General features: G+C 50.7%; 1 protein-coding gene and 1 long non-coding RNA gene across 3 annotated transcripts in view; one reads left to right on the forward strand and one right to left on the reverse strand.

Annotated features, from left to right (window-relative positions):
* Mvb12b (multivesicular body subunit 12B) overlaps positions 1–14,024 on the reverse strand; it is a 158,641-nt gene that overhangs the window by 23,344 nt on the left and 121,273 nt on the right. For both annotated transcript variants that reach the window (XM_017591884.3, NM_001271232.1), the window contains exon 8: positions 1,982–2,037. In XM_017591884.3, the coding sequence (XP_017447373.1) occupies positions 1,982–2,037 (56 nt within the window). The remainder of the gene's footprint in view (positions 1–1,981; positions 2,038–14,024) is intronic.
* LOC134486076 (uncharacterized) lies at positions 135–5,575 on the forward strand. The gene is made up of 2 exons (XR_010064762.1): positions 135–2,313; positions 2,412–5,575. It is a non-coding gene; the product is annotated as an uncharacterized LOC134486076 (long non-coding RNA).

The raw sequence follows: 14,024 nt of genomic DNA on the forward strand, positions 1-14,024 counted from the left end.
TCTATCTATCTATCTATCTATCTATCTATCTATCTATCTATCTATCTATCTATCCATCCATCCATCCATCCATCCATCCATCCACCCACCCACCCACCCACCCACCCACCCACCCACCCACCCACCCACCCATCCATCCATCCATCCATCCATCTATCTATCTATCTATCTATCTATCTATCTATCTATCTGGCATGTGAGTATGAGGAAGGTCTGAGGGCAACGGTCGGGAGCTGGGTCTCTTCCCACCTTGCTGAGGCAGGCTTTCTCATGTTCCTGCCATCCTTGCACTCTAGGCTTATAGCTGCCATCTCTTAGGGGTGCTGGGATCACACACGCATGCCACTGTATCAGGCTTTTTTTTTTTTTTTTTCTGGTTCTTTTTTTCGGAGCTGGGGACCGAACCCAGGGCCTTGCGCTTCCTAGGCAAGCGCTCTACCACTGAGCTAAATCCCCAACCCCTGTATCAGGCTTTTTTATGTGAGTCCCTGGGACCAAATTCCAGTGCTTGGACTTGTGCTGCAGGCCTCTTACCTGTGGAGGCATCTGGACACCCCTTTGCCTTTACTTTAAACGCCACACTTAAAAGCCTGTTAAGTGGCATGGGCGGGCCCTTCTGGTCTGGCTGCAGGGGGATTAAACAGAGAAGTACTTGGAAGAGCTTAACACTGGGCTTGGCCTGCATCCGTGGCCTTGAGCGCTTGCTGAATTGGCAGCAACGGATTTGTGAGGGCGAACTTGGGACAGGGCCACCAAATTAGACCCTGAGCTCCTGGGGCTGTGCTACCAGTAGCCACAAAACAGTTTGGCTATGCTGGAGACGCCAGTCTCCGTGGCGTGAGGATGGGGCTGGCTGCCCGCCTGGCCCAGAAGCCAGCAGAGGTCCAGCTGTTGCATCATTAGGCTCTGACTATTCCACTAAACTTTCTCAACTGGAGCTGGTGTGCAGGGCAGAGCAGCCTTTCCCAGGGAGCATGCAGGAGAGTGCCAGCGTCTCCATGGCAACACAGCCAAGTGGCTCTGCTGAAGTTCCTCAGGCTTCCTGTGTCACATCAGGAGCATTTTTCAAGATTAAGCGCTTACCAGAAGGGTTCAGAGGAGGCCTATTATATTTCATAAAAATGGAAACGACAGAGCAGGTTGGATCGCCAGCCGGGTGGTTTTAAACTGGGTCCAAGAAAAACACTGAAGGGGTCTTTAGCTGGGCCAAACTAGGGCCGTGGTGTTTAGTGATGCCTCAGAGCAATCTTCTGCAGGAAGGATAAAAGCCAGAAACAAGTTTAGTGACCCGGCGCGAGGCTCAGGCTTGCATAGCTGAGAGAGGGGTGAAGGGTGTCCTGAGGACCGGGCACCAATGGAAGGGTGTCTCCAGGAGGGGATGTAGCCCAGTGCGAGGCCCTGGCTGTGGCAGGGACCTCTCAGGGTCTGGCTACTGGCCTCTGCTCTTGGCTGGCTCACCCAGTCCCTGTGCCATTCAGGAAGGCTCAGGGCTCAACCTGGGCAGAGAACATAGGCAGAGGCACAGGCTGTCCGTGACAGCAGAGTGTGCAGTGTGCAGTGTGCACAGAATATGGCAATGACAGGGGACTATGGCCAACTCCATCACCATGAGGAAAAAACCAAGGTCACATGTGGTGGCACTATACCAGGAAGGTATAGCATGGAGTTCTCTGAGTCTGGTGGCAGTCTGATCTGTGTAGTTAGTGCCAAGCTGGCCAGAGCTATGTGACTTGAGGAGAATCATTAAGCCTGGGTGGCACATGCTTTAATCTTAGCTCTCAGGAGGCAGAGGCAGGTGGATCTCTGTAAGGAGAGGGCCGGGTTGGTGCACAAAGCTAGTTCCAGGCCAGCAGGGCTGCATCGTGAGACCTCGTCTCAAACAAACAGCTACACGTAGCTGAGGGCAGCTCGTGTGCCCAGAAGCTGAAGGATTTCAGGTTGGGATGGGAGAGGAGGAGAGGAGGATCATGCATAAACTTACACTTTCTGGGATGCAGGAAAACTTCTCTGAAATCATAAAAGGCACACCGTCCATTGCTGCAAGAGAAGAGAGGAGAGGGAGGCGCTGAAGACACTGCTGCTGACCAAGAAGCTAAGACATCAGTACAGAGAGCACTGGTGGGCTGGAGGCAGGTGCTACCCAGCTCGAGCGTCTGGGAGCTGCAGAGTGGGACAGGGTGACATCCTGACCCAGGGACGCAGACTGCCTGTGTGGTGCCTCTGTGTGTAGGCAGTCAGTCAGGGGCGTAGCCCAGGGCTGGCACGGAAGCCCTTTCCTGCTCGGGTCTAGGAGTCTGACCTATATCGTAAATGGTGAGCGCAGGAAGAAAGTGATGTCTGGGTGGGAGTGGACAGAGGGCAGACACCCCGGGGGGAAGCTGCCAGGGGCACATCCATTGTTCACTCTCTAGGTCGAGCCACAGATCCCGAGTGGTGTTTGGTGCTCATCCATCTCCATGGAAAGACAAGGAGTTTGGCGGTCAGGTGGCCATGCCTGAGTCCTGGCTGGGCTTGCAGTGAGCACATGAAGGCATGGACAAAAGAAGCTTGGCTAATGGCTGGGAGGTGTGCTCTGAGTCTTCAGGGAACGTGCCCTGGGCCTGAAGAGTGGGCTCAGTGTGTGTGTGGGCGGGGAGGGGGTAGGCTGTGACATATGCTCAGTTACTCATTCTCTGTCATGGCTTCAGGGCTGAATTAAGACTTGCCCTGTGTGCTTACTTTCCACATGAGAAAGGATGAGGAACAAGCAGCCTGTGAGTGAGAAGGGCAGGGACTGGGAAGCCCTTTCTGTCCTGTACCACACCCTCCGAAATCTACTTGTGTTTAGATCTCCACAGCTAAACTGGTAGCAATATTGCCACAGAGGAGGAACATGTGATGTCGGCCCTCACAGTGTTACCTGTGAACTGAGAATTAGGCCGGCTGCTGACTGAGCTGAGGCAAAATTCAGCCGACAGACCTGGCCCTTAGTGTAGGGACCTGTGGCCTGCAGTAAGAGGTGGTTTTGGCAGACCGTGATTTTGGAATGGACATTGTGCCTCTCCCTAAATGTTTCCTAAAATGAAGACTTCCTTGGTATTCAAATGCTGGGGGCAGCTTTCGGGGCCAAGGAAGAGGAGAGCAGAAGTGGAAAAAAGGAAGGGATAAAATCCGGTCTGGTGTCTGCTGTGATAGGCCACACAGTGTGGGTTAGGCTGTGTCTGTAATGACCCATAATTACTGCAGAGAAGTGGGCTAGACTGCACCTCAAGCCCCCTTCCTCTCTGCAGGCCACTTCCTGTGAACTTTTCAGGTTCAACAAACACCTGTGTCAGGGGCATTTCCCACTGCAGCTGGACCCCCAGAGCCCAGAAGAGAAGGCTAATGTCACATGCTGTGTTCGACATTAACCGAGAAAGGAGGGAGAATGTCCCAAATAGTTTTATGGGCCTATATTCCAACATCCGAGCACCACCTGAGAACCTGCCACAACAGACAGAGTACCACAGATAGTACCACAGGCTTGTCAGAGAGGGAGGGAGGCAGGATCCATCAGCATGCAGGGAGAGGCCACACCAGCTCCTGCCACTGACCATCCAATGTGAGCTCTAAGCTTCTGTTCACTCACATGGCTCTCGTGTGCTTTGACCTCAAATGCTTGCAGGGCCTCATGTCATTTCTGATCACTTTGAGGTGACCAAGCAGAGCTCCAGAGTTTGGAGCCTCCTGGGGTCAGGTGGGCAGGAGGCAGTGACTTGGAAGCTTGGGCTCACGAGGCTTGGACATGGACCACAGAATTTCACCTGCACGCGGGTAAGGGAGCATGCAGAGCGAGCGGAGCTTCTCCTTACCCACTTCTACAGTGAAATTCTCACCTGCAGCCTTGTGGGAGCTCTGCGGCCTACTGGCTCACAGAGGGGAGAGTATGTCATGTTGTAAGGAACATAAGACTACAGGGTGGTGGCCACCAGGATGGTGTTAGTGGCAGATATGCTCCTGTCTGCACTGGCGGCAGAGATGGGAGCCCCTTGTGTCCAGTCCTGACTGCAAGGAGTCATTTGGTAAAGTGACTGAGGGGACTTACCATAGGAGGCTGAGAAGTCTCACACAGCTCACTCACGTGCACTACAGGACAGATCTTAGCCATCTGGTAGAGTCAACAGGGAAGAGGCCCAAGAGGATCAGCACAGGTCACACTGATGTGACCTCCAGGTCATACTAACTGACCAAATTTCATTGTAAAAATCTAGTGTGTGTGTGTGTGTGTATGTGTGTGTGTGTGTGTGGTGAGGGGTAGGGGGCTGGAGAGATGGCTCAGAGGTTAAGAGCGCTGGCTTCTCTTGCAGAGGACACTGTTCCACTGCAATACGATAGCCCACAACTATCTTTAACTCCGGTTCCAGAGGACCGGCACCCTCTTCTGGCTTCGAGGAATACTGTATGTATGTGGTACAAAGACAGGCATGCAGGTAAAACATCCACACGCACAGAGGAGACAAACCCCTTCAAAAATCTAGCAGAGGTGACTGAGATGGCTCAGTGTGTAAAGGTGCGTGCTACACAAATGTGACAACTTGAGTTTGAGCCCTGCAATCGCACGAAGGCGGAAAGAGGGAAATGACACCACAAAGTTGTCACCGGGCTTCCACAAGTGGCACACATGCCCCACTTCCATATGACAAAGCCTAGGCACTGGAGAAGCAGACTAAGCATGAAGTGGGTCAGGACATCACCTGACATCTGAAAAGAAACCTATGGGATAGTTAACTGACGTGTCGGGGGAGACCTAGCAGGAATGGTCATTAACTGGCTAACGGCAGAATCTGATGAAGGGCTCAGAATGCTGGCATCTGGGCCACACCAGAGCAGGGAACTTGCCAGGGTCCAGCTGAACAGGTGAGTGCATAGTAACAGTAGGGTACTGGATCACCGCCGGTTGCACACATCACTGTGACTTGACTACTGAACAGGAAAGGTGCCTCTCTCAAGGTCACGGTGCCACTTGGTCTGCTCTGAGCTTGAGAATGACACCCAGTGCTAGCATGGTATTCTCCCATGATCATCCTGAGAGCCTCGATAGGACATCAGGGGACCCTAAGTTAACTCCGTAAGGAAATGGAGAGGCCGAGTCAGGGCTGCTGCCTCTGGAGGTGGGACCCTCCACCAACCCAGCACTGCATTTGACACATGGGAAACAGGCAGAATGGGCGCTTCTGTCTAGATGAGAGAAGGCCAGGGTGGGCGAAGGCCCGTATCTGCTAGGAAGCCACAGCTATAGGGAGAAGGGCTGCCCAGACACACGGTTCAGGGGGCCCCACAGATACACTGGGCAGAGCCCACAGGCAGGGCTGTTTGCTTGCTGGGAGACTGGGTAGGGTCTCTGCTTTGCAGCGTATAGCTGTAGGAGGTAAGGCCCTTTCTGATTCAACAGCATCCACTCCTAGGAGCCCTAACTGGACGGCCTTCCATATATGACAATATTTGGAGGCCTGGCAAACATAATCCTTAAAATGATGGCACCCATTTTTCATGTGAACCCCAAGACTGCTCATAAATCATCCCTGTCCTCCCTCTCCCGGGAGCCCTGCCCCCTCTCCCCCAGTCAGGGCTGGTATGGGTTCATCACCACTGTCCTAGAGCTGAGGTACAGATTGCTGTCCCAGCTGCCAGGCTCTCGTTGACCCTGTTCAGGGCCATACACTGCTGGAGGACACATCTCCCAGGGTCACCTCACCCTCCGATCAGCAAGAGCTAGGGCATGGCTTCTCTCCCTGATCCTGTCTGACCTTGCAGTCATGTTGCAGAATCAGGAATGACGCTAGAACAGGCATTGGCCTTTTCTCCAGGTAGGGTTCCCAGGGTGACTTTATAAAGGCAAAGAAGAGAAGAAAGGTGGAGAGAGCACTCACAGTCCTACCAAGGTCTCTTCTGCAAGAGAAGAAAGGAAGGAAACCTATGTGAACTTGCTCCAAATGGTTCAACCTTCCCAACTGCAGCCTCTATTCACCAAAGTCAGGCCCCAAGTTCTGGGGCACAATGGAGCTGGGGCTCAGGCTCACGGCATGGCGGATGGGCTGGGAGCTCAAACGTGAGCTCCCTCCTTGCTCCCTTCATGTAGGTGGACGGTGGCTGTCCATGCCAGGGCTACCATACCTCTGAGACTGTCTGTAAAATGGACATACTACAGTAGTTCATCCACAGACATGACGTTTGACAACAGCCAGGGATCTGGACTTCGGGAGACCTCCCTGGTGTGGTGGCCCCTGACATCCGAAACTGTGTCCCCTCAGTACGTGGCTGCTGCCTCTTTCTTCTTTTCCTTAAAGGAAAGATGGTGGCAGCTTTAACAAACGCTGATCCATGGATTGGAGCAACGAGGAGCAGCAGAAAGTGAGGATGTGCCTCGGGCTCCGTAGCGCAATTAGCATTCTCCTAAACAAACGAGCTTCAACAGAGCTGTAATTAAGCAGGCCTGTAATTAAGTATATGCCCTTTATCATAACGATCATGCTTAAAAATGGCACGGAGCTCGGGACTGTGTTATTAATGCTGTAATCCCAGACTGAAGAGCGGGTACATAGAAATCTGCATGTCAGGCCTGTCACCGCGAGTGTTTGTAAAATACATTAAAGAAAGAAGCCCCCAACAATGAGCTCGCTCAACTGTTCTTTTTACAACCAGGCAGCACAAGTCAAGAGGACTGCGAATGCTTACAGATCCGGAGGTTTAAACAAATAAAGCTGTAATCTACTGCGCGCCCCACCCCCTCTGGAAAGAGGCTTCGAAGCAGTGCAAATGTTTAGGGCTTTGTCTCTCCCTTTCTTCAGCTGACCCAGATCCTGTCTTTGCTGCTCTCAGGGAAGCTGCCCAATTCACAGGTTGCATCTGCTTAGACATCAGGCCCCCCCACCCCCACCCCAGGTCCTGCTCCTTCCCTCTGAGTAGAGGCTACATTTCACTTTCCAAAGCAACCCTGGAGCCTCCTTTGATGCCCCATCATGCCCCAGGGCGTGCCTCCCTGACATCTCTACAAGCAGAAGGGACAAGGAAGGACTTCATCTTATCATGCTTGATAGAGTCATAAAATAGTTGTGAGAATGTAAACTTTAAAACAAGATCCTGTTCCCAGCACTTTCAGTTATTAGCGCTTAACAGTCGCTGTGACGGTCGCCCAGGCACGGAAGAAGGGATGGTGAACTGGCGTACTGGCAGGTAGCTGGAGTGATATTTAAATGTAGTCAGGGTGGTGGGAGGCCTTTAATCTTGTGTACCTGCTTGGGGCTTGGAGCAGTAAATAGCCAGTACCTCACCCCTTTCTCTCCTCCTCTGGGGTGTTTCCCAAGGCCTTTGCAGTTTGGGATGGGAAAGGTGCCAAAAACCCAAGATCTCAAGGCCATTTCTCAAAACTCACTTACAAACAAAAACACAGGGCACCCTGCTTTCCGGGTGACTCACTTTGGGGATATCTTCAGAAGGTATTTGTAGACGCCCCCGAGCTGTCTGCTCGGTGACACTCCAATTGAGTTTACACAAGGCCAACGACTTCCTTCTAGGTCCCCAAAGCAATTTGTTTTGCCATGTTATTCATAAGCCAAAAGGAGCAATTTATCAGCCACAGCCAGAGACCCCAGAGCCCCACGCACAAGAGGAGGAAGGAGTGTAGGCGCCGGAGTCAGCCGCACATGCAGGGGTGCCAGCTTGTTAGCCGTGCAGTCTTGGTAAGTCATTTAGCCCCGAGTCACAGTTTCATGTGCCCCAGGACACTTAAGCCCCCATCTGCAGTGCTGGGCAGGCATGAGAGACAGCAGACATGAATGGGGTGAGCACGGCCATCTTACCACAGCCATTCACGCAGGGTTTTGATAAAGTAGTGCCTAGTTTTTCGGGGAATGAGTTCAGGCCACAACCTCTTGCCCCCACAACTACTATGGCCAGGACAGGCTGATCCGTCTAAACCTTTCTTTCAACTGTAAAAGAAAATGATGGGGCTCGAGACCCCATATGTACAACAATGCTAAGCAACCAGAGCTTCCAGGGACTAAGCCACTACCTAAAGACTATACATGGACTGACCCTGGACTCTGACCTCATAGGTAGCAATGAATATCCTAGTAAGAGCACCAGTGGAAGGAGAAGCCCTGGGTCCTGCTAAGACTGAACCCCCAGTGAACTAGACTGTTGGGGGGAGGGCGGCAATGGGGGGAGGGTTGGGAGGGGAACACCCATAAGGAAGGGGAGGGGGGAGGGGGGAGGGGGATGTTTGCCCGGATACCTGGAAAGGGAATAACACTCGAAATGTATATAAGAAATACTCAAGTTAATAAAAAAAAAAAAAGAAAAAGAAAAAAAAAAGAAAGAATTCTTAAAAAAAAAAAAAGAAAATGATAACATCTGCGCCACTCTTTTTTACGGATTTTTTTTTTTTTTTGTTCTTTTTTTTCGGAGCTGGGGACCGAACCCAGGGCCTTGCGCTTCCTAGGCAAGCGCTCTACCACTGAGCTAAACCCCCAGCCCGCCACTCTTAAGTTGCAATGAGACAAAAACACGAAGCTGATGTCTAGCCAGCTTGGCTGGTTAGGGGTGATAACATGATTGCTGCAGATAATGGCTCTCCACAAACTCCAGGTACCTGTGTTAAACCATCTGACCCGCGAGTCCCAATCCAAAGGCCTTTTCTGGTGTGAGTCCCAGGGCACCCAACAGCACCCTCCTTGGCATCTGCCCTCTCTGGGGTTCGCGTGGTGCAGCCTAGTACCATGCAGGTGACTCGTTAGATGTGAAGTGACTGAAGAAAACCAGGGCTGCGTCTCCCACCCGACAGAATGCTGCTGTGGTGAGACACCATTGAAGCTGCAGGTAGGGTTGTGCTATATCCTTCACAGGCACTAATGAAGGGTCTGTATGCTCCAGAGACCCAGCACTATTAAAATGCCATTTGCATTGTGGTTTTGACTTCAAGTCTGGTCCCACGGGCTTTCCTAGAGGATCATGGGAAGAAAGGCGGTGAAAGGGAAATCTGGTCCACCATGGGCTGGGAAGGGAAAGGGTCACTATCACCTCATGAATATGCCGCCTCATAAATATTCCTACAGCTTTAAATCCATATCATAGACCACACCAGGCTACATCCCATGTTGGGGGCTGCTCACCCTGTGTCTGACTGTTGGCTTTGCTCTGCTAAATGAACTTCTGCTTAAAATGTCTGTGTTTTCACTGAGTTCTTCCCCTGAAGAAGACAAGAACTAAGGATTTTCCCTATCCCAAATGAATTCAGCTGCTTGATGTGCCTTGGAGAAGACTCCTAAAGGGCTGGGAGGACTGCTCAGCCATGGAGGTTTGCTTAGGCACGTGCAAGGCCCTGGCTTCCACCCCTAGCACCACAGTCGGTGCAGAAACAAAAACAAAGCTATTGTAAAAAGTCAGAGGTTAAGCTACAGAGGCATCCCACAAATGACAGTCCCCGGGTTCTGTTAAGCACCAGTCATCCGGACCTCACAGATACACCATCATCTCCAGATCCCATCTCTACACAGGCTGTTTGACACTGTCACTTTATCGAGGGACAATTCCTTTCCACATGCCTAGCACCATGTTCCACATCCCGAGTACCAAGAGGCCTCAGGCCCCTGCGCAGAGCAGCCCCTTCTCTAATGCAGACACCTGGTCAGGTGAGGGAGGACCTTGGAGAGCTCTGAGAGCAGGAAGGGCAGAAGGACATGTCCTACACCCAGAAGGGATTAGAAACCTGGCTAGAACAGCTATAGTCCTCCATGCGGAAAGCTTTTAACCATACAACTCTGTAATGGCTTCCCTCCAAGACCGCTTGCACTTGGCTTAAGGTGAAGACAGTTGTCTCAGGATCATGTCCATGGGAGTAATGGGGGTGCCTCCGCAGTCAGGAGGCCCTGGGTCAGTGCTCTCACCTGCTGCTCTAACGTGGAGATTCTGAAGCCTGTCGGTGAGCTGCAGATGAAGCATGGGAGCCTGACTGTGCAGACAGAAAAGCAAGGGAGGCCTGGTCCCGAGTTCTCAGTGGGGTGGGTCTGGCTACTTCCCCAGTAGTCAAGCTTGGCGTCCACTGGACAGTGCATGATGGGTGAACATCACACACACCCAGCTTCACAGACACTGAGGGGGAAGATGCACCTTCCCTTCCAGGGCCTGTTCTCACTCTAACACCAACACAAACGGTTTTAAATTGCATGGTTTTTGAATGTCTCAATATATTAACCTGTTTTCCAAGGAATCCATTCTTAAAGGCCAGCTAAGTTAAAATATCCTGAAGTTCCTAGCCCCAAACCCAAGCCAGGGGTCTGCAAGTGCATGCACACACTCACACACGCACGCACATGCACGTGTGAATTAATGAACCCAGAATCACATCATGACAGTTCTGCACCTTTCCCCTTAGCTGCGGAACACCCCACATCAGAAGGCAAAGCTCTAAACTCAGACTTTTTTTTTTTAAACAACCTCATAGGAGCATGGAGCAGAGACCTACAGCCAGCTCCAAGGTGCCTTGACTGTCATCCTAAATGGCTGCTTGATAGAAGACCCATGGGCTGGAGAGACTAGGGACAGTCTCACCCTTGCAGATGGGCCATTCCCAACTCTCCAGTCTAGCCAGGATGACCAGACCAGAAGAACCACGTCGGGGACTATCCTGGCTAGGCTTTTGTCAACTTGACACAAGTTAGAGCCTTCTGGGAAGAAGGATGTGCAGTAGAACCATGCCTCCATCAGATGGTCTGTAGGCAAGTCTATGAATATTTCCCTTTTTATTGAAAAATAATTTTTATACAATATATTTTGATCATGCTTTCCCCTTCCCTGTGGAGCACTTTCTTAATTAATCACTGATGAGAAAGGCCCCAGGTCACTGTGGGTGGTGCCATCCCTGGGTAGGTGGCCCTGGATGGTATGAGCAAGCTATGGGAAGCAAGCCAGTAAGAAGGACCCTCATGGCCTCTGCTTCAGTTCCCGCCTCCAGGTTCCAGCCCAACTTCCTTCAGTCATGGACTGTGATATGGAAGCATAAGCTGAAACAAACCTTTTCCTCTCATATTGCTTAGGCCATGGTGTTTTATCACGACAATAGGAACCCTAAGATAGACACTGGAACCAGTTTTGTGGGGTATTGCTGCTACAGGTCTGACCATAGCTTGGAGGGTCTGAGGAGGCATTTGAACTTCGGGCTGGACAAGTCATCAAGTGTTCAGAGCTTAACGAGCTCTTGTGGGGACTTGGAAACACGATGCAGACAGAGAGTGGAGCAGAGGTGGAGCCTGGCTTGGCCTTCAGAGGGAAGTCAGGACTCTATACATGAGTGAGAGACCATGCAGTCCTGGTCAGCTGGGGCTGGGGAACTGGCTGTGATTAACAAGAGACCAGAACCACCAAAGTGAAGTCTTTGCTTTGCTGGTACAGTTTTAATATTGGTCATCTGGAGCTGAAGAGTCAGCTGTGATTAAGAAAAGAACAGCATCACTGAGGCTAAATCCTCTGGGGGTGCCTCCTCAGCACACAGAGGCTATGGCCCAGGGACTGAGGCTACATCCCATGCTGGCAACAGAGCTCGGCAATGTTAGCAAGTCTTCCGGGTGATACTGGCTTTGAAGGCATGACAAGGCCATTGAGAGCAGCCGAGACTTGGCGTCAGGAGAGCCCAGGAGAGCCTATTGATGAAGGCTAGGACTCAGCTGCAATAGAAGCCCAGGACTGAAGCCGTCATGAAGAGAAGTTGAGGCCTGGCACCCTGTGGCAGGGGAGAGTGCCTGAATAGAGCAGGAGAGGCTATTGGTGAAGGCACAGCACAGTTGCAGCGAAGTGGCCAGCATTTGGGGGAGGCAGTACCATGAATGGCCAGCAAGAGCAACAGCAGGCATGCAGTGGAGCCAGCCTGGGCCTGTGGGAGGAGCTATGAGTGTCACAAATGGCAGAACCTGATAGAACCTGACGGTGGAATCCAGCAGCTTTGGCTGTTACACTGTTGGCCTTTGGTTGTGCTTTGGTATGATTATAACTGCGCTCTGGCTTTTCCTATTTGAAATTTGTTACCCCCCCCACACACACACACTGTTTTCTTATAGTACAGGAGTCCACAGTTAGGAGACTCCAGATACTTTGGAGAGACTTTGAACTTCAAAAGAGGCTTTGGCTATTTTTTTTTTAAAGATTTATTTATTATATATGAGTACACTGTAGTTGTCTTCAGACATACCGGAAGAGGGCATCAGATCTTATTACAGATGGTTGTGAGCCACCATGTGGTTGCTGGGATTTGAACTCAGGACCTCTGGAAGAGCAGTTGGTGCTCTTAACCACTGAGCCATCTCTCCAGCCCCGAGGCTTTGGCTATTTTAAAGAGACTGAATTTTGTTTTATTTATTTTTAATTAAAAATTTTTATTGGCATATGTCCATTGTACGTAGTAACAGGTTCCATCGAAACTTTTTGTTTTTCAAGACAGGGTTCCTCTGTGTAGCCTTGGCTGTCCTGGAACTTGCTTTGTAGACTATGCTGGCTTCAAATCCACCTGGCTCTGCCTCCCAAGTACTGAGATTAAAGGTGTGCACTACCACACCTAGCAGAGGCTGACTTATTAAAGTGTTTGGATTTTTAATGACTATGGGATTTTTAAAAACTGGAATGTGCTTTATTTTGCGATATTGGTATAGGGACATTGGGGATAAACATGAAAGGAAAGGTTACGGATTAATAGCGATGTATTCGTGTGTCAAGTCGACAAGAGGTCAATTGTCCTGGCTAGTTTTTTGTTTTGTTTTGTCAACTGGACATGAGGTAGAAGTACAGGTAAAGAGGACATTCAGTTGAGACAGTGCTTCCGTCAGGCTGCCTGTCTAAGTCTGTGGGGGCTTTATCTTGACTAATGATAGATGGAGAAGGGCCCAGGCCACTGAGGGGTGGTACCCCCTATACCACTGAGGGGTGGTACCCCTATGCCTGAGATCCAGGTTGAGCAATTGATGTAGAGTAAAGCCACCAGGCAACAACATTCATCCATGGATTCTGCTTCAGTTCCTGCCTCCAGATTTCCTACCCTGACTTCCTTTGAAGGTTGACTGTGATGTGGAAATGTAAGATGAGACACACTCTTTCCTTCTCAGGTTGCTTTTGATCATGGGACTTTATTCTATTAATGGAACCCTAATTAATTTAGGGAATGAGGCTGGTGCAGGTGGAATAGAAGAAAGGGAACATCCAGAAGCAGGCATAGAAGGAAGAACTGAGAGCTGGGGAGAGGGCTAGACAAACAGGAAGGATCCAGAGTGACAGAATGGGAATTGTTATGAGCATGCAGATCCAGGAGGCAGCTGAGCTGAGCTGAGGCACCTATGTGACATATGGGGCATTTTGTGGGGCACTTGTGATGTCCAACAGTAGAAAACGGAGTTCATGTGAGTTGGATCACCATGGACATGGACAAGAAGGTTAGGACTAAGTAGTAAGGACAAGAAAACAAATAGTACTTGGCCTGGTGCACTGAGGGTGTGTGTGTGAGAGAGAGAATGTCTGTGCAGAAAGAGAATCTGGGAGTTGCTAGTATTGAGACAAAAGAGCCAAGTGACCTGGATCTTTCCCTGGAGGAAACCCGTGGATGTACTAAGGACAGAGCCGAGGGAGGAAACTGTAGGACCCAGTTCTTCCACTGAGAACGATCCCAGGAGGACCCCAGGAGTTGTCAGGAAGCACACTGAGTTCAGCACACTGTGTGATATGGACCAGAATGGGAGTTTCTCAGGTTTCGATATGTAGGAGGAGGAGCTGTGTATTCACACACAGATGTAAATATAGATCTGTGTGCATACATGTGCACGTGCACAAACATGGTTCTCGCCAAGGACCTGGAACAGCACATAAGATCATTGGAAAACACAGCAAATTGTCTAGTTATGAAATAGCAATGACACTGACCCTACAGCTGGGGTCACCACAACATGAGGAACTGTATTAAAGGGCAGCATTAGGAAGGGTGAGAAGCACTAGCCTAGTGCACTTGCAGCAGCACATACACTTGGAGCCCT

The sequence above is a fragment of the Rattus norvegicus genome, chromosome 3 (assembly GCF_036323735.1).
Source record: "Rattus norvegicus strain BN/NHsdMcwi chromosome 3, GRCr8, whole genome shotgun sequence".
Classification (NCBI taxonomy): Eukaryota; Metazoa; Chordata; class Mammalia; order Rodentia; family Muridae; genus Rattus; species Rattus norvegicus.